The 27,952-nt window shown below is 37.9% G+C and overlaps 1 protein-coding gene across 4 annotated transcripts in view; it reads left to right on the top strand.

The window, feature by feature from the left end:
- KDM1A (lysine demethylase 1A) overlaps positions 1-27,952 on the top strand; it is a 64,068-nt gene that overhangs the window by 23,514 nt on the left and 12,602 nt on the right. For 2 of the 4 annotated variants that reach the window (XM_019012465.3, XM_055387459.2), the window contains exons 3-11: positions 1,225-1,284; positions 7,178-7,311; positions 10,570-10,648; positions 11,888-11,980; positions 12,754-12,860; positions 14,316-14,397; positions 15,899-15,993; positions 25,436-25,578; positions 25,953-26,043. In XM_019012465.3, coding sequence (XP_018868010.3) covers positions 1,225-1,284; positions 7,178-7,311; positions 10,570-10,648; positions 11,888-11,980; positions 12,754-12,860; positions 14,316-14,397; positions 15,899-15,993; positions 25,436-25,578; positions 25,953-26,043 — 884 coding nt within the window. The remainder of the gene's footprint in view (positions 1-1,224; positions 1,285-7,177; positions 7,312-10,569; positions 10,649-11,887; positions 11,981-12,753; positions 12,861-14,315; positions 14,398-15,898; positions 15,994-25,435; positions 25,579-25,952; positions 26,044-27,952) is intronic. The other 2 variants (XM_004024869.4, XM_055387461.2) reach the window with 1 other exon arrangement.

The raw sequence follows: 27,952 nt of genomic DNA, 5'->3' as shown, positions 1-27,952 counted from the left end.
GCCTTTTTCCAAGGGCTGTAAATAGGTATACCTTGGGCCTTGTCTGAGAAGCATAACCTTCTTGAACCTAAAGGACCCTTCAGACGAGAGCTTAGTAAAATAAGTTTAGAATGAGATTCTATTCTACCTTCATAACAGAGCATGTATCTTCTAGCAACACATTCTAATATCATTGTCAGAAATAATTTCTTATATCTAAGTATCTTTTTATTCTCTTTGTTGTTCCCTTCTAACTCAAATGGTGGAATAATCAATCTGCTTTCTTATTGGGGTACATATTTTAAAATAAACTGTTTAATGAAGCTTGTCTGAGTTTATTTAGATCATTGGGAGGTAGTATTTTATATCTTCCAAAGATCACACTCATTTTCCTATAGTGTACCAGGTGACTAGAAGCTTAAGAGCATCATAGCATCTGTCTTGATGATAGATTTTGGAAGAGTTCAGAAGACAATCTATTCTTTATCAGATTGAATTTTCAAGCTTTGATTCTTTTCTTGAAATTACTTCTACATATTAATCAGTGAGGAAAATTTCTTAACAAAGCTTATTATGTAGCATGAAGTAGAAGATTCAAGATCTTGCCTGCCTTTCTCTGTGTTACCACAAGTGTGTGTTTATCTACAGTACTTGGCACACACACACAGAGTGTCTTATTGTGTGTTCTTTAGTTTTATTTAGGAAGCACTGGCATATTTAACTGTACTAGTGTCTACTGTGTAAAGTAAATGAAACTTATTTGGAGACTGAATCTTTTAATTATACTCCTTGCTTTGAAGAGAAGGAGATAATTTTTCATTAAAATTAGAAAGTTAAACGGATATTAAGTTGATGCTGAATTGCAATGCCAGATTCTAGAGTCTATGTCACCTGCATTTTCAGTCTAGCAGCCGTTAGCAAAAGACACTCGGAATCCATTTTCCCACATCCAGACTATTAATATTAAATAAGACTGACAGCAAGGATTTAGTGATTAGAAATACTATGTACTTTGTTCCACTGCCTTTCAACAAGAATCAGCATGTAAAGTTGAAACTTCCTGACCAGAATTTGGAAGACTATGATGTAATTCCCTGGGCCTTGATTCCAGAGGAAGGAGCTCTCTGAATATGGGTTTACTAGTTGGTGGTGAATTCATGAGTCGCCAACTATTAGGCCTTTATGTCCAGATATTATCCTAATTTATGGAGTAAGGTCCCTGAGTTCTCCTCTTTCCTTCCACAGGGCAAGCAGGAGGACTTCAAGACGACAGTTCTGGAGGGTATGGAGACGGCCAAGCATCAGGTGAGGGTGGCATTAGATGCTTGCCACTTAGTAGCAAGAGCCGCCAAGTAGGAATTGATGCTTGCAAGTGTTTTTGGCTGTGGTATCCACATTTTAGCCAGAAGCGCAGGTGAAATTTAACCCACAGGACATAATAATATAGTAGGAGAGAGTGTAGCGAGAACAAAGGCAAGCAAAACCTTTTGAAGTCCTCAGGCCGATCTCAGCCCTCCACTCCACTCTTTGTGTTTTCGAGGAGATGGCGGGTACTTTTCTCCCCAGCAGCCTTTCTATTAATAGTAAACATGATATAGAACATAAGACTTAGGAATCATAGGACCCTTAAAGAGAAATACAGCAGTATACACAGAGAGGAAAAGTCACAGGCTCAAAAGTCTAAAAACAAAAACAAAAAGGACTGAGAGGCATTCTAGGACTAGTCAGAGGAACTATGTGGGCAAGTGACATCTTTTAAAAAATGGTTGTTACAGGGTATTGGGTACCTTTTTTCAGTTAACATTACGTAGTTAATCATTCTTCAGTTTAAACATTTTGTTTCTCGTGTGAAAAATGTCTTTTGAAAAGTCTGAAATACTTTTTTCTGTTCAGACCAAACAGTATGAGATTTTTACTTCTAGGAAAAAGTAAAGAATTTATAGGGGCCACCATCTGGAACAGTTAAAATTTATCCCAGCAATCCAAAATAACGTATCTGGATTTCATCCTTTGTCTCTTGAAGGATGTTTTTGTTCCAGTTGCTCAAAGCTGGTTCATAGATACGTTTTGATAGAATTGGAATAGGCACTACTTCACTTTTGGAGGTTGTCACTTTTCAACTGTCTTAAGTCTACTTTAAAATTATTTGTCTTGCAGTTTGCATATAACAGGTCCTGGGACTGTTTCTATTTCACTCTCTTGAATTAAAGATAGTTCATTGTTAATACAGCAATGAGTAATAAAGGGATCCTGAATGTTAGGAGCAGACTTTTAAAAATGCTGTCCCAAGGATTGCAGGTTGATAATCAGTACATGGTTATCTTAGCAGAATTAAACCCTGTTCAGAGCCTAGATCTGTGGCATATAAACCTTGAAGAATGCTTTTCATCAAATGATGCACAATTAGATCTTCCATGGAACTGTTGAAGATCAGGGATGGCCTTTAGAGTTTTAATCTTGAAGAAAGAAGTTGAGTTTTCTTGTTTTTTGTTTCTGTTTTTTTTTGTGTGTGTGTGTGACTATTTGCTCTTTTGCATAAGTAAACAATATCATATTGCTGAAAGTGAAAGCAGACTTTCATACAAAACAGTGTGCTGCTGATTACTGTTAGTAGAACATGAATTTTAAGTGTTTCCAGGAATGATGGTGACTGTTGTAAACCCTTCAAGATCTCTCTTCCGATCTTTGTCACGTTCAGAAGCATGCATTTGTGAAATGATCAATCAGGGTTAGAAATGTGCTTGTAAGAGATCAACATTCTTCTCTTAATGAAGCCAGATGACCCTCATGGGTATCTTGGTGCCAGGATCATATCTTGACTTCTTAAAACCCACCTCAAGTTGGTGTACACATCCTAAATCTTAGAGCTAGAAGAGAACTTGAGGTCATCTTGTCTAACTTCCTGCCTTCAAACAATATTTTATCTCCCTTATTTTATGGATTAGGATCTGAAACCCAAAGAAGTTAAATAGATTGACCAGCAATACACCAGCAGTTCTGGAGAAGGAGAACCCAGGGATCTTGCTTCTTAGTGCAAAGACTATTCCTTACACCCTTAGAATCCTTTAAAATAGTGTTTACCCTAGAAATTAAAAAATCTGAAGTATAGGAGGTTGTACAATTCTCTTTTCGTTTTCTCTCTCGTCCCCCTATTCCTTATTCCTTTTATTTTAAAACATTCTAGGACTTGATATGATACATCTCTAGTTTTCTCATTTTAAGTAAAGTCTTTAATATGTAGATCACATCAGGCTTTTGTTTTCACGCTAGAAATCTAGTTATAGTTATCTACTTGATATAAAAAATTAAAGGCAAGTAACTCTCATGGAGGCCTTCTTTTCTTTGTTAATTTTTATATCTCTATTACCTTACTGCAGTCAAGATGCTACCTGTATCTTACACGAATCAAGAGGAAGTGATTTAATGGAGTAGAGGACCTGTCATCTCACCTGCCTCTCCTGCTTTTTCTCCTTCTAATTAACCTACTTCAAAAGGTCTAAATTATTCCTTCAAATATTTAACTACATTTACTATGTATTCAGAGAAAGTATAAGCCAGTCAAACCATTAGAAAGGGCAGTTCTGTAGAGTGACTGCATTCTGAAAGGTGATGCTGGAATTTCCTGTATAAAGGTGGTGAGCAGGAAGGAACTGAACAGTAAGTAAGACTGGTATTTAGGCAACCTTGGAGCTTTTTAATAATTTTTGAATGTTTCAAAGACAACGTTTTGGAAACATTCTAAATTTTCAGAATACCAGATTCCATTACTTAATGGAAAACGCAAACACCAGAGTACAAAACTACCAGAGCCAAGTGTGAATTACTTCTGAATTCATGTGTACTGTTGGTACTTTTAGGATGTTATTAAAATCATTTGTATTCTAAAAGATTTTTCCCCTGAAAGAGATAGGTACTCATGAGTTAGATTATCCAAAATGGTGTCTATTACTTCATTTTGGTACTATCCTGTAAGAAGGATGTTTTGATTTAGCTTCTCAACAGTTTAGGTTACAAATTAACATACATTTTTTTTTTTCTTTAAGAAAAGGTTAGCTTTTTATCTTGCAGGCTTTTCACCCTGGTTTTGATAATGGTCTTCATTCCTTAAAATAAGTATCCCTAAACACCAAAGGGAAGGAAATAATTATTGAGAGTTTTTAGAGACCATTTTTCGTTTTTAAAAAGATATCAGAGTATTGAGAATAGCTAGTTTTCTTAGATGCTGTTTAGAAGATAGAGATGGAGAAGAATATTATTCCAAGCATACATTAATGTCACCACATTTAGTTTCTTTAAATGCCTTTGTTTAAACTTCTGATGTTTGATTTAAAAATACTTTGAAACTGCTGGATGACATATAAATAACATTTCTTAATCATTACATGTTCTCAAAAATTCCCCAAATTAGCCAACTACATTAGAGTGATTTTTGATAAGAACATCTGAGGCCAGGCGCATTGGCTCATTCCTGTAATCCTAGCACTTTGGGAGGCCGAGATGGTGTATCGCTTGAGCTCAAGAGTTTGAGACCAGCCTGGGCAACATGGTGAAACCCCATCTCTACAAAATATAAAAAAATTAGACATAGTGGCTTGTACCTGTAGTCCCAGTTACTTGGGAGGCTGAGGCAGCCCAGCTACTTGAGCTCAGGAGGTGAAGGTTGCAGTGTGAGATTGTGCCCCTGTACTTCAGGAGCCTGGACAACAGAGGGAGACCCTGTCCTTCCCCCTGCCAAAAAAAAAAGAACATCTGTAGTGAGAAGCCAAATGTACTATAAAATTTGGTATTTTATCCTACATGATTTTTCTGTCGTTGAAAAATAGTATTTTGCAGTAGGATGTTCAGTGACTACTTATTAAATGTATAGAAGATAATATAGCTAAGAAAGAAAACTACCATTTTTGGCAGGGAGAAGTGGAATTTAATAGAGATCATTGATTTTCATGTTAATAGTATATACTTATGAATTATACCAAGAATTGACCCATTTAGAGATACTTGGTTCAAATACTCAGGATTAATGTGTAGATAAGTTCTTTATAATGTGAGTTATTTTTAGTCTTGGTGGTTTTGTTTTCAGTTTTTATTTATTTTGATTTGGGAATGGGAGCTGGGGACATCAAAGCCATATAGTTTAGAAAATTTCACATTACTGAAATAAACTGTATCCACAATAGTAAGCATTTCTTCTTTTCTTGCTGTAATTTCATGCTCCACCTACAATATGGCTTTTACTATTTTTTTTTTTTTTTTTTTTGCCCAAGGAATAAATTGTCCTGACAGTCTTTAATTTTAGGTATGGATTAGTTAAATGTAAGGATTGTTGATTTGATTTAGTAACGTGAGACACAATGTTTATGCCCTCATTATCTGCAGTAGATGGATAGCTTTTTCTCCTTGTCTCTAAGAATAGTATTTCTTAATGTGTGGCCCATGATTAGCATTAGGCGTTTTTGCTTGACCACTTGTTAAACATGATTTTTTTCTAGGTAGTGTTTGCCATTTGAATGTCTTTGTGGAAACAAACTCCTTAATAGCTTAGCTATAATTTTCTAAGTTAACATCTTTACCTGCCTTGTTTTTTTAATTCTCCTAATCTTACTAATACCTTAGCATTAGTTTTGCTTCCATTATCAGTGCTTCCAACTTCTTGTTTTATGTGCTTTAAAATGATTATATATGAGCTGAGCATGGTGGCTCACTCCTGTAATCCCAGCACTTTGGGAGGCTGAGGTGGGTGGATCACTTGAGGCCAGGAGTTCCAGACTAGCCTAGCCAACATGGGGAAACCCTGTCTCTACAAAGAATACAAAAAACATTAGCCAGGCATGGTGGTGCATGCCTGTAGTCCCAGCTACTTGGGAGGCTGAGGCAGGAGAATCGCCTGAACCCAGAAGGCAGAGGTTGCAGTGAGCTGAGATCACGCCACTGCACTCCAGCCTGGGCGACAGAGTGAGACTCCCTCTCAAAAAAAAAAAAAAAAAATTATATATGGATATCTGGTGCCTATTTTGTTACTTATATGTAATTACTTAAATGGTATGGAATTTTGAAACTCTTTAAATTGAATCTTGATAGTTTTTATAAGCTGGTGGATAAGTACATCTATAAGGTGATCTTAGAAATACATTTGCATTTATTGTGCTTGTGTTTTTAAGATCACCTTATAAAGGTGTACTTATCCACCAATTTATAAAACTATCAAGACAATACCCAATTAATTGAAGAGTTTGAAAATAACATATTTTTTGGGAGGTTGAGGCAGGTGGATCACCTGAGGTCAGGAGTTCGAGACAAGCCTGGCTAACATGGTGAAACCCCGTTTCTACTAAAAATACAAAAAATTAGCCAGGCGTGGGAGCGGGTGCCTGTAATCCCAGCTACTCGGGAGGCTGAGGCAGGAGAATCGCTTGAACCCAGGAGGCAGAGGTTGCAGTGAGCCGAGATCGCACCACTACACTCCAGCCTGGGCAATAAGAGCGAAACTTCGTCTCAAAAAAAAAAAAGAACAGAAAAGAACGTATTTTACTTGAAGTGTATAGTGTATGTATACACTATATGTATATGTGTTATAGATTATACATAGTAATATTTGTAGTATATAGTAAAGCATTTCTAATGTTTCTGCCAGAAAAGGTAAATTCCTTGCATTCTTCTGTCTTACTGTTGTCTGCTTAATTTTTATCACTGCTTGCCAGCGTTGAATTATGATTACTAATGGATGATACTGTTGATGGGATTGTGATTTTCTGCTGTTGATTATTAAAGTCATCTTTCTGTTTCATGCTGTAATCCTAAAAGAAGGCATGTGATTGTGTTTTTCGCTCCACAGCTTCTTTTGCTTTCCTGTTAGTGCATTTTCCTTTATTCTGGTTCTTTAGTTTTAAATTTTATTGTACACCTGTCAGTAGTGCTAATTTTAATTAGATCATCTAATATGATAAAGTTATTTTATGGACAAAGAAACTATTTTAAATGCTTTGTCTTATAAGGTAGTTGTTTCACTCAGTAAAGTATAAACTTTGGAATGTTAAGCTCAAACAAGTGGCTAATATCTAAGGAAGTTTCAGCTTTTGAGACAATTGAAAATTTTTTAAAAAGATCAGTCTGTGAGTGAGGCAAAGGAATTTGAGCATCATCACTACCCGTTTTGTATTCACTTGCACTTTTCCTAGATGTCCTTTGCTTTCTTCATTAGGTGTGGAGGGCGCAGCTTTCCAGAGCCGACTTCCTCATGACCGGATGACTTCTCAAGAAGCAGCCTGTTTTCCAGATATTATCAGTGGACCACAACAGACCCAGAAGGTTTTTCTTTTCATTAGAAACCGCACAGTAAGTTTCCATTTCAGCTTTTTCACCTGGATTATAAAAAGTATATATGGCTTTGATAGAGAATATGGGAAAAATAAAAAGAGAAGAAAGAATTCTAAAATTATCTATAATACTATTATTACCCAGAGATAACCTTTGTTAATAGTTATTTTTCATTTGGGTATTTAAAAAATGTATATATAATTTTTGTTTTCATAAAATTGAGATCCTTCTTGGATACATTCTTTTGGATCCCTTTTATACTTCACAACCTCATAAATACACATTAAGAATATTTATTTAGGCTGGGTGTGGTGGCTCACACCTGTAATCCCAGCAGTTAGGGAGGCCAGGGTAGGCGGATCACCTGAGGTCAAGGTTTCGAGACCACCCTGGCCAACATGGCAAAACCCTTTCTCTACTAAAAATACAAAAATTATCTGGGCATGGTGGCAGGCACATGTAGTCCCAGCTACTGGAGAGGCTGAAGCAGGAGAATCGCTTGAACCCAGGAGGTGGAGGTTGCAGTGAGCCGAGATCATGCCACCACACTCCATCCAGCCTGGGCAACAGAGTAGAGTCCATTTCAAAAAAAAAAAAAACCTTTATTTAAGCATTAAAAAATAATAATAATCACTTTGTCCTTCCCTCTCAAGAGAAATCTTTACCCTGTTCTGCTCATCTTGTTCAGCCTCTTCCTCTGGCTGAATGATTTAACTTCAGTGTCTGCATAATATTTTGTCTGACAGTTGGGTTATAATTTGACTGCTGGACATTTGTTGCCGATTTTGCTTTATTATAATTAACTCTGGACAGTCTTATGCATTCTTGACTCTACCTGTTATTTCCTTATGATAGAATTCTAGAAGGAAAACTACGTTGTCAAAGGGTTATGAACACTTTTAAACGTTTTGGACATATTGCCAGATTGCTTCCCAGAAAGGCTGAACCAGTCAACCCCTCCCCTCCGCATTGCCCTGCCCATTTTTATTAAAACAGTGATAATCTGTGCTCCTATAATTGGCCAAAACCATCTCAGTTCTTTTTCATTTCTTGGATTACTGACTGCTTTTCACATTAGTCATTTGTATTTCTTCTGTAAATTTTTCTTTCATATCTTTTATTCATCAGGAATTCTTATTTAGCCATAGAGTAAGTAGATGAGGGAAAGTTGCTATTCAGAACATACTCATGTTACTCTAGGGTGGTACAACGCAGAAGAAATTAACCTTGTGATTCAGCTAACTTGAATATGAATATAGCTCAGAGATGTCATTGATATGTCTGCTTTTTAGCCACCACCAGCTTCTTTGTTTTGGCTATTAGATTGCAAAACCACTGCTTAATTTCGATTGTTAAAGCAATTGATAGGTTATCCTGGGTTTTTGTAAAACAGAAAAGAACAGTGAAGAAAAGATGGTGAGTTTTTTAAAAAGTGAACAGAAAATTCTTAGTGTGTAGTCTAAGGCTGATTTGTCTTATAATTGAATCAGTTTCTGTGTATAGCGTATCAACATTTGCTCTAAGTGGATTTTTTTTTAGACAAAATTGTCATTTTTTTGTTTGTTTGTTTGTTTGTTTGTTCTATCTGAAGAGAGTTTTCACTTTTTACTTAGATTTGAGCGATGGATTTACAGGGATCTCTGTCTTCTCTGATTCACCAAAAATCCAGATTTGGGGAAGGGTTTCCCGATGTTAGATTTGTGGTCTCTGGCTGTGAAACAGAATGTAAATCAACCTCTACTGCAAGAATTTTATCAGTTCTCTAGTCTTAAACTATAATACTTTAAAACTGCAACTTTAGGATTATTGAACTAGACTGTGACCTAAGTGTTATTTTGTAGGAGGAGGAGGAGGAAGACTTGTGTTGGGAGTGAGGAACTTGGGCCCAGTGTGTACTTGAGGAAATCCATTTACCTTACAGTGGACACAGAGTAGAGTATCTGTGTGGATTTGGTCATAATCACTTAGTAATTTGGTTTATTTACATATAGCCAAATTAATTTCTTCTTGGTTGAAAGTTGTCTTATAGAGCAGTCTTTATTAATTTTTAGCTAAGACTTAAATATAGTAGTGTTTAGTTTGTCATGCATTTTGCAAGTATATAGTCACTTTGAAGAGAATTCATTTTAGAGCCCATTGATTGTACCATAATGTTTTTTTATGTCTCATCTGTTTTTTCAGCAGTATTTGAAATAATTGACTGCTCCTTTCTTCTGAAACACAGTACTTCCTTGGATTTGATAACTCAGTATCTGGTTTTTCTCCTGCCTCCCTAGGTGTCTTCTCTGATTGCTTTGTAAGATGATCCTTAACAATTGGCCATTATGTGGACTATTTGGGAGTTCCTTCTCCTCTCGCCCTATTTTTTCCTCTAGGAACCCTTTTCAGTGCATTTGACTTCAGTTATTACCCATAAGCAGATGACTGCAGACCTTCTCTCTCTTCTGAGCTCCAGACCCTATATCCATCTATTTTATATTTCTTCTTGTTATCTTGGAGCTAAACTCATTATCTTATTTCTTCTTTCAGTGATTCCATTCAGTGTCTGGCATACCAACTCGCTTAGTTGTACCAAAATGGAGACGTTGTCCTTGACACCTTTCTCCCTAACCTCGACATATCTAGTTGATCATTAGATTTTTGTGGATTTTATCCACTTAGTATCTCTGGGGTCATATAACCCAGGTTTGAATGCTGGTTGCTCCCTGCTAGCTCTATGGATTTGGCAAGTTACTAGGTGGTTTTCTCTTTTAGGCTAAATAACCCCAGCTTCTTCAGTAATTTACTTATTTGATATGGTTTTGTGTTCGTCAGTTTCTTTTTCAGGAGTATAACGTCACTGTTTTAATTAAAGGAAAGCCCATGTTTGGGGCCTTAAAGTTAAAAGGATGATTTTATTTATTTTTATTTTTATTTTTTGAGATAAGCTCTTGCTCTATTGCCCAGGCTGTAGTACAGTGGTACAATCATGGCTCACTGCAGCCTCGACGTCCCGGGCTCAAGCAGTCCTTCTGCCTTAGCCTCTTAAGTAGCTGGGACTACAGGCATGTGCCACCATACCCAGCCAGTTTTTATATTTTTAGTTGAGATGGGGTCTCACTATATTGCCTAAGCTGGTCTCAAACTCCTGGGCTCAAGTGATCCTTCCACCTCAGCCTCCCAAACTGCTGGGATTATAGGTGTGAGCCACTGCAGCCAGCTAAAAGATGATTTTAAAGATGGTCAAATAACATATGTCTATTTGTATGTAATACAATTTATGTCATTTAAATGCAGCTGCAGTTGTGGTTGGATAATCCAAAGATTCAGCTGACATTTGAGGCTACTCTCCAACAATTAGAAGCACCTTATAACAGTAAGTAGTGTGTTCAATAGGACTAATTTTGTACTGGATTGTGAAAATTGATACGTTCTTCTAGGAGCCTCATGGTTCCTTGATAATTAATTTTTTCATTCATATTTCCATGTTATTTCACCTTGTGCTGTGCAAAAATAAGTCTTATAGAAAACCTGTTTTCTATGTTTTTATTCATCTTCTGGTCTTTAAATTGTGTTAACAGATGAGTTCAAGAGATTGCTAAGTACTCTTCCTAGACCTGTTGTCCAGCTTTGATCCATGGAATACTTTGGCACTTCATGGCTCACTATCTGGTTTTCTTATTTCAGACTTGGCACCAACAATGTCTTGTGATGTTTTTGCCAAAGTAAATGAGTGTTATAACTACTTTGTGAAGGTTTGGTTTTATTCTCATTCCATTTGTGATGGAATGAAATTCTTAAAAATTTTAAATTAGACAGACACAGTGATGTGCACCTATAGTCCCAGCTACTCAGGAGGCTAAGGTGGGAGGATTTCTTGAGCCCAGGAGTTTGAGTTCAGCCTGGGCAACATAGTGAGACCCCTATCTCTCAAAAAAATTAAAAATTAAATCAATACAATTCCAAATTATGTGTTACACATTTTGGCCTACTTCACAGACTAATAGTTCTAAGAATCACATTGATTGAGTGAGTGAGTGATTGACAGTGTCTCCCTCTGTTGCCCAGGCTGGAGTGCAGTGGCGCATTCACAGCTTACCTCAGCCTTGATCTGCCAGGCACCATCATGCATGGCTAATTCTTTGTTTTTTTGTAGAGACGGGGTCTTTACAGTGATTTATTTATTTTTTGAGATCTGATCTAGCCTGGGCTAGAGTGTACAGGTACAGTCATAGCTCCCTGTAGCTAGGAACTCCTGGGCTCAGGTGATCCTCCTTCCTCAGCCCCCCAAGTAACTAGGACTGTGGGCATGTACCATCATACATGGCTAATTTTTTGTTTTTTATAGAGACAGGGTCTTGCTGTGTTGCCCAGGCTGGTCTTGAACTCCTGGCCTCAAGTGATCCTATCACTTCAGTCTCCCAAAGCCACTAAGATTGTGTGCATCAGCCACCGTGCCCAGCCTTAGAATTACTTTTTTAAAGGAGTCACATGACCTGAAGCTTAATGGAAAAGATGTTTTTAAGGACTTCATGATGGAGAAATGGAAGAGTTAGAAGAATATTGTTTAAACTGCTGAAAATAAAACCGTGTTTTTAATCCACTTATTCTGTAGGTGATACTGTGCTTGTCCACCGAGTTCACAGTTATTTAGAGCGTCATGGTCTTATCAACTTCGGCATCTATAAGAGGATAAAACCCCTACCAAGTAAGGACCTCCTACCTGGCTGATAAATTTTACATTTTTAAGTTATGGTTTCAGGACTGTATTTTATATCTATGATGATGTTAGGATTTTATTTTGATTCATAAGACTATATTTAAAAATATTTCCAAGTTTATCTTCTTATAAGTCAAGTTAAATATAATAAATAAATAATAAAAAATATAGTCTCTTAATGTGCCTTTCCCTTAATTTCTAGTTTGATAGCTACTTAGTAAAAGATACTGGATTTCCAATTTAAAAAAAAGAATAAAACAGTACAATTTGTTAAAAATGAGAGGAGTTCATTCTGAGGTTTTTCTCTCATTGACGCATTCTTTATGTTGTCAGTAGTTGCTTTTTTAATGCTTTAATCATTTTTTCAAAAGGAGGTACTAACTTAAGACTACATGGTTAGAGGTTAAGGGAAATAGCTTATATGCAGAATGTGTCCTAATGTAATTATGAAGTAAATGAAGCAGATTATTAACAAATTAACTAAGAATCACAGATACTGAAACACATGCCTGAGATAATGAGAAAATAAATCTTAAGATAGTGGATTTGATTTATAAATGTTCGACACTGAATTTGAATTGATAAGTTTCAGATATTTGTTAATTTATTTTCAGGTAGTTTCCATATTTTGAAAATAACTCTCTGTATTTTTTACTTTGTAAGATATTATGTTAAGAACCTAGAGGTTTTCGTGAAATAAGACTATAAGTACAAACTTTTATACCTACAACAAAATCTTTTTTTTCATTTTTTGCTTTTAGCTAAAAAGACAGGAAAGGTAATTATTATAGGCTCTGGGGTCTCAGGCTTGGCAGCAGCTCGACAGTTACAAAGTTTTGGAATGGATGTCACACTTTTGGAAGCCAGGGTAAGAATTTGATTTTGAGTTTAGAGGCTTGACCTATTGGAAATATGGTAAGCAAATTATCTGTTGCAAATTAAAGAATTATACAACTTGAACTAAGCCAAATTGATTTGTATAATACTCAGAGTATTTTGGATAGTGTTATTTATATTTTTAAAAAGCTTTTTTTTAATGAATGCTTTGAAAAGTACTCTGTGAGGAGGGTTTTAGAGTATTTCTTTTCCTGACTGATATTTTCAGATCGTTATTTCTTGTAGTTAGCTCTCAAATTTGGGGCCTTCATGGACATATCCTTTGTTAGGAGGCAGTTATTTTTGGTGGTGGAACAGAGTGAATTCCCTATTTTTGATAAAGAAAAAAAGCTGCTTCTCAGGCAGAAACCATCTTTTAGAAGCCAAGTTACTGGTTTTTTTCCTGTTAGTCCTAGAGAGAGAAATGGAAACAGGAGGAGCAATAAGGGATAATGGCACATAGTAGGAAAAAGAGCATCATATTAGGATGCTACTATTCAAGCTATTTTCATGAATAATTTTTGAAATCTAATGATCTTCTAATGGCTTTAAACTGCTAATTTTTTAAGAGTATGGAGAAATTGAAATTAAATATTTTCCTGTTATACTATTATTAAAAATTTTATATATTTAGAAAACATCTTTGTGCACTTTGTACATTTTGTATTAAAAAATACAATAAGGAATAATAGGACCATTTTGATTCCTACCCATGAGGAGTTTGTAATCTAGTATGTAGGTTTTTGTTTTGTTTGCATTTTTGTTTGTTTGTTTGTTTGGAGTTCCAGAGTACTCTTACATTATTTATAATCATTAAATTATCGCTACAACTCAGCCATACTTGAAAATCCCTGGTCAGCAGTGATAAACCTGGGCCTATTTAGGGATAAAAGGTATTGTGAACAGGCTATGTTCAGTATGGACTCTCTGCCCCTGGGCATGGGGCTGCACTGGAGAACCATTTGTCAGAAAAATTATCCATCAGATTTTTCCCAGCTAACTTTGGGGATCAGGGTGTAAGAATCAGATTACAGTGGTAGAAAGTTGGTGTTTAAATAGTGTTGGGATTTGTGAACAAATATTTTCTATGTGGGTGGCCCTCATTCATCCTGTACATTAAAAGGTATTATAGACAACTGGATAGAGTGGTACCTGTGGCTAAATTTATCTTCCAACTGTCAAGACTGTTTTATATCATATCATTTAATTCTGTGTCATTTAGTTATATGACATTTAATTATATGTCATTTGTTGCCTGCTTCTCCTTCAAATAGTCTTCAAGTTAAACTTCATTTGTTCTTTGTGCCCATAGCACTGTTGATTGCATTCCATGTAAACTCTACATCTTTATTTTTAAATTATAGAAGACAGAGCCATGGTATGGTACTATGCCAGGTTTGTGGTTAAAACAGAATTGATGATTTTGGCTGCTTAATTTCTGAAACAGGATCGTGTGGGTGGACGAGTTGCCACATTTCGCAAAGGAAACTATGTAGCTGATCTCGGAGCCATGGTGGTAACAGGTCTTGGTAAGTAGCTGTTGGTTTGTGCTATATAGTACGTGGTCTGAGACTCATAAAAGAAATTTAAAGCCAGAGATGCAATTTTAAAATGTATTGGTTTAGAATAGTCATCTTCTGTTAGTGAGAGGTATAGCAGTATGTGGAAAATGTAAATTGTACATATCTTTTGACCTAGAGTACCTTTTTCTAGTTCTAGGAAATTATCATATGAAGATAAGTAGATAATGTTGTGTTTGAAGCTTTTTTTTTTTTTTTTTTTTTTTTTGTGAGACAGAGTCTCCCTCTGTCGCCCAGGCTGGAGTGCAGTGGCGTGATCTCCACTCACTGCAGTCTCCTCCCTCAGCCTCCCGAGTAGCTAAGACTACAGGCACACACCACCATACCCAGCTAATTTTTTGTATTTTAGTAGAGGCGAGGTTTCGCTATGTTGGCCAGGATGGTCTTGATCTCCTGATCTCATGATTTACGTGGCATTGTTTTTGTTTGTTTTGAGACATGGTCTCGCTCTTTTGCCCAGGCTGGATTGCAGTGGCATGATCTCAGCTCACTGCAACCTTTGCCTTCCATGCTCAAAGGATCCTCTCACCTCAGCCTCCCTAATAGCTTGGAGTACAGGCATGTGCCACCATGCTTGGTTAATTTTTAATTCTTTGTAGAGATGAGGTCTCACTATATTGCCAGGCTGATCTGAATTCCTGGGCTCAAGCAATGCTCCCAAAGTGCTGGGATTACAGCACTGGTCTCAAACTCCTGACCTCAGGTGATCCACCCACCTCGGCCTCCCAAAGTGCTAGGATTACCAGCATGAGCCACCATGTATGGCTTAAACTAGCTTTTGAACAAGCTTATAGGACAAGTACAAAGAACCCCACTAATTTATGCTTATAATTACAAATACGTTTCATGGCTTTAGAAATCTAAAGAGATAGGTTAGTAGCTTTATGAGCCACAACGCCCGGCCTTGTTTGTTTTTAATAGAAACAGGGTCTTGCTCTGTTGCCCAGGCTGATGTCAAACTCCTGGCCTCAAGAGATTCTTCTGCCTTAGCCTTCCAGAAGGTTGAGGTTGTGGGCATTAGCCAGCTTGCCCATCCCTGGCATTGTTTTTCATAGCAGAACATTAGAAACCACAGATTAGAATATTATACGATGAGAAATATACAGCCACTAAAAATCATGTAGCTCCGTATTAGCGTAAAACGATGTCCACAATATATTGCTAAGTTGAAAAGATATTATAAAGCAATACGTATTATGATCCTTTTTTGTGTGTGTCTGTAATTTTATACACTTAAAATCTAGAAGAATCTGTAGTGGGATTATAGGTAATTTTTTTGCCTTCATGTTTGTCTTATATATTTTTACTTGGAGTGTTTTTTTTTTGAGAAATAATTACATACTGTAAGCTTTTGAGCTTTTTATATTTTGAGTAAAAATATTTTTTACTTTAAGGTTTTTGTTCTCTCTTCATAGGTCTATTGAATTTAATTGCTTGAGTTTTTTTCTAGGAGGGAATCCTATGGCTGTGGTCAGCAAACAAGTAAATATGGAACTGGCCAAGATCAAGCAAAAATGCCCACTTTATGAAGCCAACGGACAAGCTGTAAGTCGAGGACAAACAGAACTTTCAACATTTCTTTGGTTCAGTTGAAAACAATTTTAGGAGAATGGTATGGATGAGCATATACATATATACACATATAGAGGTGTATATATATAAACTGAGGGTAGAGATGATGTGATGTTATTCTGGTTATTTCTTAACTCGAGCTATGTGGGAAAGGATTATTGTATATATACACATTTACCTGTCTGTTTAACATTTATCTTTAGATATTTAATGAAGGCTAGCTAGACAGTTAATCTTTTTATTTGGCTGTGGCCACTTACTCCAAGGGACTTATGGAACTGAAACCTGATTCTTCGTTTTTTTTTGTATTGTGCCTTCCATCACGTGCTTTAGCTCCATGTGTTCTTTATGACTTCAGTTCTGTGTTCATAGGCTAACATTTTTGATGGGCTAATAGCCAAATGGTGGTACTTACCCACATGCTTAGATAGGCTAAAGTATTTGTTGACCAGAGGCATAGGAGCTTCCTATACTTAGTATGACAATAGCATGAAAGTGATGAATGATATGGGGAGTTGCACAGTTTAATGACTGTAAGATAGGCTTATATTACATAAGTCAGTCCTAATTTTTTACAAGTGAGTGAAATTCAAAAGTTTGTATTTAGCAAAATTTTACTGACTGCCTTCATCAAGATGAGAGCCCACACTTCTCAGGATATAAGTATATATTATCTTTATATTTGGGGGAAAGGGCGATTTCCTATGTATACGGTGGGTTTAGCTATTCTTACTAAAAGTAGTAGGATCCCAACTGGTGAATTTTGTGTGATCTGTCTCAAGGAACATTCTCACTTATTCCTATCTACCTTAAGGCTTTATGGGGTTCATATCAGAGAAGGACAGACTCTCAGGGAATGCTTTGGTTTCCATCCCCACCATCATGGTCCAAATTTCCCACCAGGGCTTGGGTGGGGTGGGTAACAGGACGCTTCTTGCAGAATAAACTGAGCGGAATGAGAGAGAAAGGATGAAATAGAGATGAACTCAACAATTGAGTAAACTTCTCTTATTCTACCAAGATCTGTAAAGGATATAGAGATGAATAAGGTAGTCCCTGCTATAGTGGTGCTTGTACAGGAATAATACTTTTTTCCCAACTTTTTATTATGGAAATTTAAAAACACGGACTGAAGTAGAAAGAGTACTGTAGTGAACCTCTGTTTTCCCAATCTTGTTTTATCTGTCCCATTCCTGCACTTTTGAGTCCAGGGGAAGTCTGGAGTATTTTAAAGCAGATCACAAACATATCATCCATAAATATATTAATACCAGTAACATAAAGTGAAAGCCAAGGATTAGATAGAAGAACAAATTGCTATGGAAGAACCAAGGTGGCAAGAGGGTGTATGAAGGTGTAAGGGAAAGGACACTAAGAGATCTGGAGGGAAGGAGAGCATTTGTAAATGGCAAATCAGGATTTCAACATGTGTTTATGGAAGGGAAAAGCATTGCTGGCAGAGGAGGTTTAAGTCTTAAGTAGAGAAATCTGTAAAGGAGGGTAGGATTATACCAGCGAGGGTAGGAAGATAGAAAGTTTAGGGTGGGGCCATGTGGTGGTGCATGTTACTTGCTAGGCTTGATTGTAGGTTGGAACTTGAGAGGTTTGAGAACAGGGGAAATGACACGATTAAGTCAGTGTTAAAAGTATAATATTAATAGTAGGCAATAAGTACAGAATTGAGGTGAGAGGAGGGAAGCAAGTCTCCAGAGTGGCTATTACAGTCCTCAAGAAGTGATAAGAGTCCACAGTAAAGATTAATCACTGATCATTGAGACACCATCTTTTTCTTTAGACTTTTCTGAATGTAGAGCAGGTTGATTAAGTCTTTCTAACGTAAAGAGAGAACTTTTTTCTAGTAGAGATATCCAGAGAAATGGACTGCTTTCTTGGTATTAGATGAGCTTTAGGGCATTTTTTAAAACATTTGTTTCTGTACCACTGTTGTCCTCAGGTGGGGCCCGCACTGGCTGCCAGTCTGTGAACTAACTGTCAATTACCAGTGTGGAATGAGATAAAGAAATTACACCACTAACCACACTGTTAACTCAGATGGTGACTTTTTTTTTCCTGGTAGCAAAACTCTCAGTGAAGAAAGTGGTGCATTGATTTATCCACATCTTACCAGGACCAGCCCTTTGAGTAGCACTGTAAACAGTTGTTAACCTCGTGTGTGGTTTTTAGCATTTTGAATGCAGGGATATTTTTCCCAACGAAATTGGTAGTTGTCATTCAACTCTGATCTGTATAGGATTTTTCTAAGTTGATACATTTGTATTTGGTGCAGTAGCCAAGTGATAAGGAAGATTTTAAACCGTTCTCAAATTTGGGAAGGGATTCTTTGCAGCTTTGAGTTATGCTTGCCTTAGTTAATCAAACATAAGGCATGCTAATATTTCTGTACTGCTGTCTCCAGTAGTCTGTCTCAGAGCAAGAATGGAAAACTGTTGACTAGTAAACTAGCCTTTTTTTTTTTTTTTTTTTTTTTGAGACAGAGTCTTGCTCTGTCACCAGGCTGGAGTGCAGTGGCACAATCTTGACTCACTGCAACCTCTGCCTCCCGGGATCAAGTAATTCTCGTGCCTCAGCCTCCTGAGTAGCTGGGATTACAGGCATGCAGCACCACGCCCCACTAATTTTTTTGTATTTTTAGTACAGACGGGGTTTTTCCGTGTTGGCCAGGCTGGTCTTGAACTCCCAACCTCAGGTAATCCACCCACCTTAGCCTCCCAAAGTGCTAGGATTACCAGCACGAGCCACCGTGCCTGGCCTAAACTAGCTTTTGAACAAGCTTAAAGGACAAGTACAAAGAGCCCCACTAATTTATGCTTATAATTACAAATACATTTGATGGCTTTAGAAATCTAAAGAGATAGGTCAGTAGCTTTATTCTCTTATTGCAGGAGAAGAAACTAAAGCTCACACATGTGTTTGCCTAAGGTTATCATAATCAGTAAGTTGAAGAGCCAGAATCCATTGCCTGGTGTTCTTGTTCAGATTCCCATGCTTGTTTGACTACACCTGGCTGACATTTCAGGGAAGATGGGGTGAGGTGAGTGTATGCACCTCTTTCTAACTGCCTGTGTGACGACATCAGCTGAGTCTCCTTCTCTGAGAGCTTTGTTGTAGTTATTCTAGGAGCCAGCAAGGCCTACCTAAAGTAAAAATTCATTCAGTCATTGATTTTTCTTTAGTAAACTTGGATGAAATGGGGTTCTGTTTCTCCATGCTTTGTGGACAGCTTCAGTCGAAAAACTAACTTGTTGGTTCTGTTGTTAGTATGTAGAAATTAATGATGTCATCCTGTAGAAGGCCAGAAAGTTGCTCAGAGTTACATCACTAGTAATAGTGTCTTAAGGACATATCTCCATACCCAGACATTTTGCTGCTGTAGGAAAAGAAATCATGTAGCAAGTGATTTTTATTTTATGTCATTGTTTTAATCACAATCACAAGAATCCCTCAAAAAGTTTACCTCTCTGTTCTCTCTCCTACATTTGTAGCTATTATATTGAGTTTCTGTGCTTGTTTTTGACAAGGGACGTTTATTTTATGGCTTTGGATGACTACAACAAAGTCTTCCTTAGTAAAGATATTAATATGAGGGATATAATATAAAGATATAATATAGGGATATTAAGCATATCTCTCTAAATAGAAGGGATCTCCACTACCTTAAGCCTATAAAACAGTCAGAGCTAGTATAGCAGCTGCCTTCAGTTGATTGGTGATGGAGTTATACTCTGACCTATGCTGTCATCAGTAACAGCTTTAATTGGACATGCAGAAGGTTGGGAAATAGGGTAATTCATATTTCAGGGAGCATTTTGCTGGTCTCTGCTGAGGGGACTGAAAACACAATTGGTGGGGGTGACAGAGGAAATGGCTCTGAATATTTTCTGCATCTCCTGTACATCAGGTAGTAACTCATGGGCTTTACTTTTTTTTTTTTTTCTTTCTTTTTTTGGAGTAATGAAAGGGTATCTTAATCAAATTCCCACAGTGCTGTAGCATTCTGTATCACAAGGTCTCTGGGGGTGGGTGTGTGTGTGTTTGTGTGTGTGTGTGTGTGTGTGTGTGTGTGTGTGTGTGTACCAGCTGAGATCCAGAGGTTCCAGTAACTGCTTTGAGAAACTGAGCCTTGATTGCTTCTTGAGAATGGTTCAGCTGTTAAGAGAAAGAATGACAGACAGCATGTGAAAAGTAATGGGTGTCAGGTCTCTTACAAAGACCGTTAACTAGAGGTGTATTAGGTATCTATCATAACTTTGCCAGTTTTCATTTGTGTTCTTATACAGTGGTGCTTAGGTTAGTATGGTTTTGACACAGGTCTGTTGGCCTTCTTGGTTTTCTTCCTTTGAACAAACATCTTCAATATCTTTATGACAGTCTTTCTCTGCCCTTTGAAATCATTACTGCCAATCCATGCTTATTTATAAATGTAAAAATCTCATGCCTTCCTTTAATGGTCCTGAAGTTGCAAATAGTTTTTGCCCCCTTAATTATAGTTATAATACTGACTTTGCTTTTCCAAACTATATTAATTTATTCATTTAACAAGAATTTACTGGGCACCTCTACTATATGCTAAAAACTGCTAGAGAGAACTACTTAGACATGTTGTGTGTGCCTTTTTCATACACTCTAATCACTGCTTTAAGGAAGTCAAAAAGATTCCTTATGGGGTGGGAGTGGGGGGAAGACAACAGTCTCTATAGAATCACATTGATTATTTTTGTCTTTGGAGACAGGAAGATCTTGCAGTGTTGCCCAGGCTGAAGTGCAGTGGCACAAACATGGCTCACTGTTGCCCTGCCCTCCTGGGCTAAAGTGATTCTCCCACCTCAGCCTCCTGAGTAGCTGGGACCACAGGCACACACCCCTACACCTGGCTAATTTAAAAGAATTTTTTGTAGAAATGGAGTCTCGCTATATTGCCCAGGCTGGTCTCAAACTCCTGGGCTCAAGTGATCCTCCTGCTTCAGCCTCCCAAGGTGCTGGGATTTATAGATGTGAGCCACTGCTCACAGCCTAGAATCACATTGAATTTTATTTGGATTAAGGATATATTCGCCCTATAGGGATAATAGCTATATCTCATTTCCCTTGGCTGTTGAGGAGAATCTGAATTAGAGACTCTTCAGAAGTAAATTTCTTCTTCCGGGTTTTACCAAATGAACTAATCTTAATCTTCTGCTTTACCATAATTCTAGAAGTGCTGGATGGCATGGGATGGGGAGGTGGAGATTGACTGTGGCCTCCACTGGCCAGATTTGGCCATTACTGCCTTTTTCTGATTCTTTCTGGGGATTTCTCTGGCTAAATCTCAGAACTTTCATTACCTAGTGTACATTGCTGCATTTAACTGCATTCTGCTCCGCTGCTGTAGAGTTTGTGAAGACTGGAAGTAAGATAGGTGTACAATGTGAGAGTTTGTGAAGACTGGAAGTAAGATAGGTGTACAATGTTTCTGAAGACCTAAAGAGCTTGTTAGAATGAAACCAGAGGTAGAAAGAACTAAAGAGAGCTGTCCTCCTTCCTTTGAGATTACTTCTTGCAGGATCGGGGACCTTGTCCAGAAAGTTGTTTGGCTTTCCCACATTCTGCATGGGCGAGACACACAGGCTTCCCTTCCCCTGGACACATTTAGAGACAGTCCATATAATCTACAGGACCAAGACAATCAGGATTGAACCTATTTGGAACAGTGAGACTCTTCAAATTCTGTTAGTCTTGAAGGAACTATTTACCTGGAGCCTTTCATAGAGAAATAAATGGCTTCAAAAAGTCAATCAAAATCTGTTTAAAGTGATGTCCATTTTGTTTGCTTCTTAGAAGGCTCTTACATTATTGGTCCTTTCCCCAAAAATGTTTCCTAGTTTGCTGTTACAAGTTCTCACTGTGTTGCAGGGTAGAAATCCACCTGCCTTCTAATGTGGTACTTAAAACCCATTGTAATCATTCGTTGAGTTTCTTTCTCAGGATACAAGTTGAGGATCTAGATTAGAATAGTCAGGTAAGATTTAAATTATTGTGACCTATGTTTAGCGATTGCCAGTATTTCAATTCCATTTTGTTGTTATTGTTCCATAATAATTTGTAGAAGTAATAGAATCCAAGGATTCCCATCAAGGGGAAATAAATGACTTAAAGTATGGGTAGTTTGGGGTTGTTGGGATAGTCATTTGTTAGTTTTATTGTCTGGATATGTCAAATAGAATCATTTCTAAAAACAAGCTAGTTAGAAATATTCTGTTTTAAAGGTATTAAAAAACACATTTTGGTTTTCTCCCAGTCAGTATTGATTTCCTAAGGGACAAGTATTTTATGTATTATTTTCCAAATACTCCTTTAATTTCAAAGTGAAATCTTAATGTTAGTGGGGAAAAAAAGCCAGGTTTCAAAGCTATCCCTGGCTGCACTTGCAACATTCCTGTAATTGCTTAACTAGGTGGAAATGGATGGGGCCTGGTGGCTGACAATCTCACATAATCTCATACAACTGAGCCTCGGGTTAGAATGGTGTACCGGAGATGCAGTCCTGTCATCTGGTGTCAGTCAAATGTGGCAGCAATCTTTTGGTTTGGTTTTTGTTTGTTTGATTTTGTTGTTGTTGTTGTTACTGTTCTGTGTTTTTCCTTTCCTCTTTTGAGTTTTGCTTTATTCCTCACTGCTTTCTGACACTTCCCCCTCACTCCCCCGTCTTTTTTTAACTGCCTTTCTTTTGGCCATTTCTATGCCTTGATTTTCCCATTTGGTCTCTGTACAATCTGTTCCTTATTTCTCTGGTGGTTGCAGCTTCTGAGCTAACAGAATGCTTCTGTCATGCTATGTGTTTAAAGCCTTGATTTTATTGCTGTCATACAAAACTAAACTTGATGTGGCTGTTGGGCTGTTATTTACAGTTTATTTCTCTCTCTGCTGCACTGGTTAAAAGGACACTGTCAAGGTATTTTTTTCATAATTTTTCAAATCATTTTCCTCACTGTTTACAATAACCCATTAAAAGCTTGAAACCTAAATCTTTTCCTTTCAAAGATCCTCTCCATCATACATTCACACTGGTTTGTTGTTGTAGAGTTGCGCCTATATGTTGGGCTGGTGCCATTTGAGTTTTTGTCATTGAAAGCGCGTGTCAAACATTAGGTTTTTTGTGGGTGGTGTGGGTGGACTAAGGGAGAAAGTGTAATGAATCCAGTGGGCTGCTCAGCAAACAGAGGGAAGAAACAGGTCAAATTTGGTCCCTCTAACCTTGACAGTGTCCCTTTAAATATTTCTCTACCACACACCCTGGACCCCAGTTACTGAGCCTGAGTGCTGTGTACTTTTTCAGTATGAACTTCCCTTTGTGATTGTCATCCTAGTTGCAAAGATTAAAGCTTGTCTGAAGCAAGCCATCCAGTTGACACTGGAAGAGCTTTAATCTGTACCATTTGCACACTTGTGTATGACACATTCTGCCCTATTGTAGAGGCATATGTGATCTAGTAGTCCCTCTTGGCTGCTATAGCATCCTCTTGCTAGGCATTTTAGAAGCAACACATAGAAATATCACTTTTATACTCCAGGAAAAGCAGTCAGGCGCATTGCATCTGTGATCAGTTAAGGTCTCATAACTACCTAGGTTTCACATTGAAATGTAATTGTTTCTCCTTTTTGAAAGAAGAACCAAATTTAGATTTCCAGAACCATCTTTTGTAGCATCATTGCAGGATTTGCACTAGAAGTAGCATGTTTCTGAGCAAAATTTCAGCATTGTTTGAGTTGCTCTGCATATGACCATCACATATCACATCAGTGAGGAAAAGTAGCTGAGAAAGTAAATGAAATTCCTGACCAAAAGGTCTCTTCCATCAGCTCTCATAGCTGTGTAATAAGAACAAGCTCTTTTTTTGGCCATTGAGTTGAATGAGTAGTAGATCACAGGTTTTTGATCTACCAGTCCTAGGTACCTTCCTGATATAAATGGCACCAAGTATCCAAAGCCTGATTCTCTGCCTCATTTAACACAAACCAGAATATTTTTAGAGATTTAGATTTTCTTTAGGCTAAGGGTAATTCTTTAATTATAAAGATACCCTGATCTCTCCCATGTATAGTCTTTGGGAACTTACTGTTTGAATATGATTTTTAAATCAGTTATGGCATCTGTCATATTTACAGTTCAAAGGAGAGTTGCAGTCCTCTTTCTTTTTGGGGGCAGATTGCCCTTCTTGCCAGATTCTTTCTGCCACACACTGGCTCATCTCATAGTGTTACTTGTGTTATCAGTGAAGGAGCAGAGGCCAGGGTTCAAAATCGTCTGTTGGGTTGGGAAGTGGAAAAACTGTGGAGTTTCAAATGAGAGGTAGAATCTTACTGGGATGGTCTTGTCAACAGTCAGTTACCTCTGATTGTAAAAGGTCGCTCCTCCTGAGTCTTAGTGTTTACTAGAATTTACTTCAATGTTTTATTTTTGTGTTACCAGTTTTAGGTTGACTGTATAATGAAATTCTGTGTTTTGAATCACATTTCCCTGCTGATATCAGCCCAGCTTATAACAAGCAATGCTTGCCTTAAACGTATTTTTTCTTTCTCTCACTTCTGCCATAAATTCAACAATAGGATTGCAGATACAGTTTACTTTGGGGCTGAATTAAGCAGTAGCAGAGGGGTGTGTGTAAACTAACTGATGTTATCAATAGGCAGGGACACAGCGTGGCTTAGGATCATGGTCTTCCAGCTTGATGACCTGCTTTGCAGTCTGTTTGCTTCATCCACATCAATGAGGAGCCAGACCTTCTGGTCCTTCATTTACTCATAGACTCTCTTAAGAGCTTTGTACATTCAATTCTGAACTTACTGGTGCCATAAAATATTATTACTGTGCAAAAGAATAAAAGTGCTAGTGTGTTCTTATTAGTAGCCATGAATTTCATTTCTCTTTTCCCTCCTCCCACCTGAGATTCATCTCTGAGGGGAAGCAGATACCTTGGGCTTCTTATTTTCCCATCCTGCCCTTATTCTTGGAAGGTCCTCAGGTTTGTTGACATAGTTTTTGTTCTCTGGGACTTTTCTAGTGTGTTGTTTGCATGTCAGCCAGCTCAACTTAATGCATGTCAGCTCAGTGCCACTTGTGCTCCATGTGACTTCAGTTAGCACCAGTGTAAATCTTGTGGCTGTTAATAGAGGTGGAGTCCCAGCTCTGAGGGCAGTAGTGGGAGAAGCAGAGGAAATTGTCAGGGCCCAAACATTTCATATCTCATTTAAATGGATCTGACCACTTCATAGAAAAGAAAATTTGAATCATTGTGCTCAAAGGTTTCCCCTTTGAGATACATATTTTGACCTTTATAAACTATAGAGCATTTGTGTTTTCATGGATGGTTATGTTTAGTTTTATAAGGACCAACTCTGCTATACTTCGGATTTTCAGGTTCCTAAAGAGAAAGATGAAATGGTAGAGCAAGAGTTTAACCGGTTGCTAGAAGCTACATCTTACCTTAGTCATCAACTAGACTTCAATGTCCTCAATAATAAGCCTGTGTCCCTTGGCCAGGCATTGGAAGTTGTCATTCAGTAAGTACTTTGATACTGCTTATTGTATAGTGAGTTCCATGTGTAAAGATTTGCTATTTATGTTTTAAGTTTTTCTGCAAGTCTTATTTGAGGTAGTTTTAATTTTGTATGAAACCATTGAATCCAAAATTAAAAATTATTTAAAATAATTATATGATCCCTTGAGGCCCCTTTCACTTCTAAAATTCAGTGCTTTTATGGTATTATACTATATTTAACATAGCCTAGGAAATAATTTCTCACCAGCCAACTTTCTTGTTCCTAAGTATCAGAAGTTTCAGTGGGCCTTGATGCCCTTAAATGTTTTTGATGGGCACCTGTCTTATTCTGCAAAGTTGGCTTTGAGAGCAGATTATACATATTGTGTCTCTTAGGTTACAAGAGAAGCATGTCAAAGATGAGCAGATTGAACATTGGAAGAAGATAGTGAAAACTCAGGAAGAATTGAAAGAACTTCTTAATAAGGTGAAATTCTGTATTTTCTTCATAGCTGAAGAAGCTTTAATAGGAGAAAAAGTCTTTAGAAATTTTAAAAGCATTTATGAGATTTTTTCCTCCATGGAAGAGAAAGTCTGCACAGCTGGGACTCATTCTTAAGAAAATAATGACTAACGAAAGAGACTGTTTTATCTGTCAGTCTTTCAGTGTGGCATTATTGATAAATTGTTGCCAGAGGAAATATATCTTTCCTCTTTGTCTGGTTCCCTTTGGCTCAGGGGTGTCCAGTCTTTTGGCCTCCCTCAGTCACATTGGAAGAAGAATTGTCTTGGGCCACACATAAAATACGCTAACACTAATGATAGCTGATGAGCTTTAAAAAAAATGGAAAAGAAAATTCAGTGTTTTGAGAAAATTTATGAATTTGTGTTGGGCCGCATTCAAAGCTGTCCTGGGCCACGAGTTGGACAAGCTTGGTTTAGCTATTCTAAAGCTATCCCAGTGCCCTCGGCTGAATTCTAGGACTAGCAGGAGAATTAGCTGTACTGGAGCCAAGTTTTCATTGGTGAAGACCAACAAATCAGCAGCCAGTTCATTGGCATAATTATTTTGCTTGAGTTGCTGCCACCCCCACCTCTGTTCCCCAGGGCTGAACCGTTAGGGCTCTTCTCTGCCACTGCCTTCCAGAGCCCCAGGCTCCAGCGCATTAAAGTCCAACCATTTGCTTCTCCTCACCCTGCCCCCTGCAAAGGTCGCATCAGCTTAGGGAGAAAATAGCCCCTGGAGGGGGCCTTTATAGTGCATACTGTGGGTGTGCCTGTGACTGGACTCTTGCCTCACTCTCACTGTGCCTCATTCTTCATCCTGTCTAATGAAGAGATCTCCAGCTCACAGTCTTCATGGATTGTGGTAAGGATGAAATGAGAAGAGTGGTTTAAGAACTGCCAAGTGTCCAGGATACCTGTAGGGTGCCCAGTCTCAGGCTTTGTCACTCTTGTCCTGTGTGGTATCATCAGAAACCTGAAAAAAGCTAACATTAACAATGGTTTCTTAAGATTCTTTGGCCAGGCACAGTGGCTTATGCCTATAATCCCAACAATTTGAGAGGCTGAGGCAGGTGGATCATTTGAGGTCAAGAGCTCGAGACCAGCCTGGCCAAATGGTGAAACCCCTTCTCTACTAAAATACAAAAAATTTGCTGGGCATGGTAGCACACACCTGTAATCCCAGTTACTCAGGAGGCTGAGGCATGAGAATCATTTGAACCTGGGAGGCAGAGGTTGCAGTGAGCTGAGATTGTGCCATTGCACTCTAGCCTGGGTGACAGAACAAGACTCTGTCTCTTAGAAAAAAAAAAATTCTTTGACCTTTTACATATTTAAAAAACACATTATAGGACCGGGCATGGTGGCTCACGCCTCTAATCCCAGAACTTTGGGAGGCCGAGGCGGGCAGATCACGAGGTCAAGAGATCGAGACCATTCTGGCTAAGATGGTGAAACCCCGTCTCTACTAAAAATACAAAAAATTAGTTGGGCATGGTGGCGGGTGCCTGTAGTCCCAGCTACTCAGGAAGCTGAGGCAGGAGAATGGCATGAACCCAGGAGGCAGAGCTTGCAGTGAGCCGAGATGGTGCCACTGCACTCCAGCCTGGGCGACAGAGTGAGACTCCATCTCAAAAAAAAAAAACAAACACACACATTATGACAATTTGTTTCCGAAAATAAGTTTAAGTTACATTAGCAACAGTTTCCTTTTTGTGGAGATTAAATTTATTTCAATACTGGGTTTTTTCTTTGTTTGTTTAAATTAATAGGACACTCCTCATCCTTCTCATTCGTTTTAGAAGGCAGCACTGATCTTACTTATCAGATAGAGTTGTGGTACCTTTATGTCAAGCCCTATAAGATTTCTTTCCTATTTCCCAAATGGAATG

The sequence above is a fragment of the Gorilla gorilla genome, chromosome 1 (genome assembly GCF_029281585.2).
Source record: "Gorilla gorilla gorilla isolate KB3781 chromosome 1, NHGRI_mGorGor1-v2.1_pri, whole genome shotgun sequence".
In the NCBI taxonomy this organism is placed as follows: Eukaryota; Metazoa; Chordata; class Mammalia; order Primates; family Hominidae; genus Gorilla; species Gorilla gorilla.
Note: the sequence above shows the minus strand (reverse complement) of the source record. Positions and strands in the feature narration are given on the sequence as shown.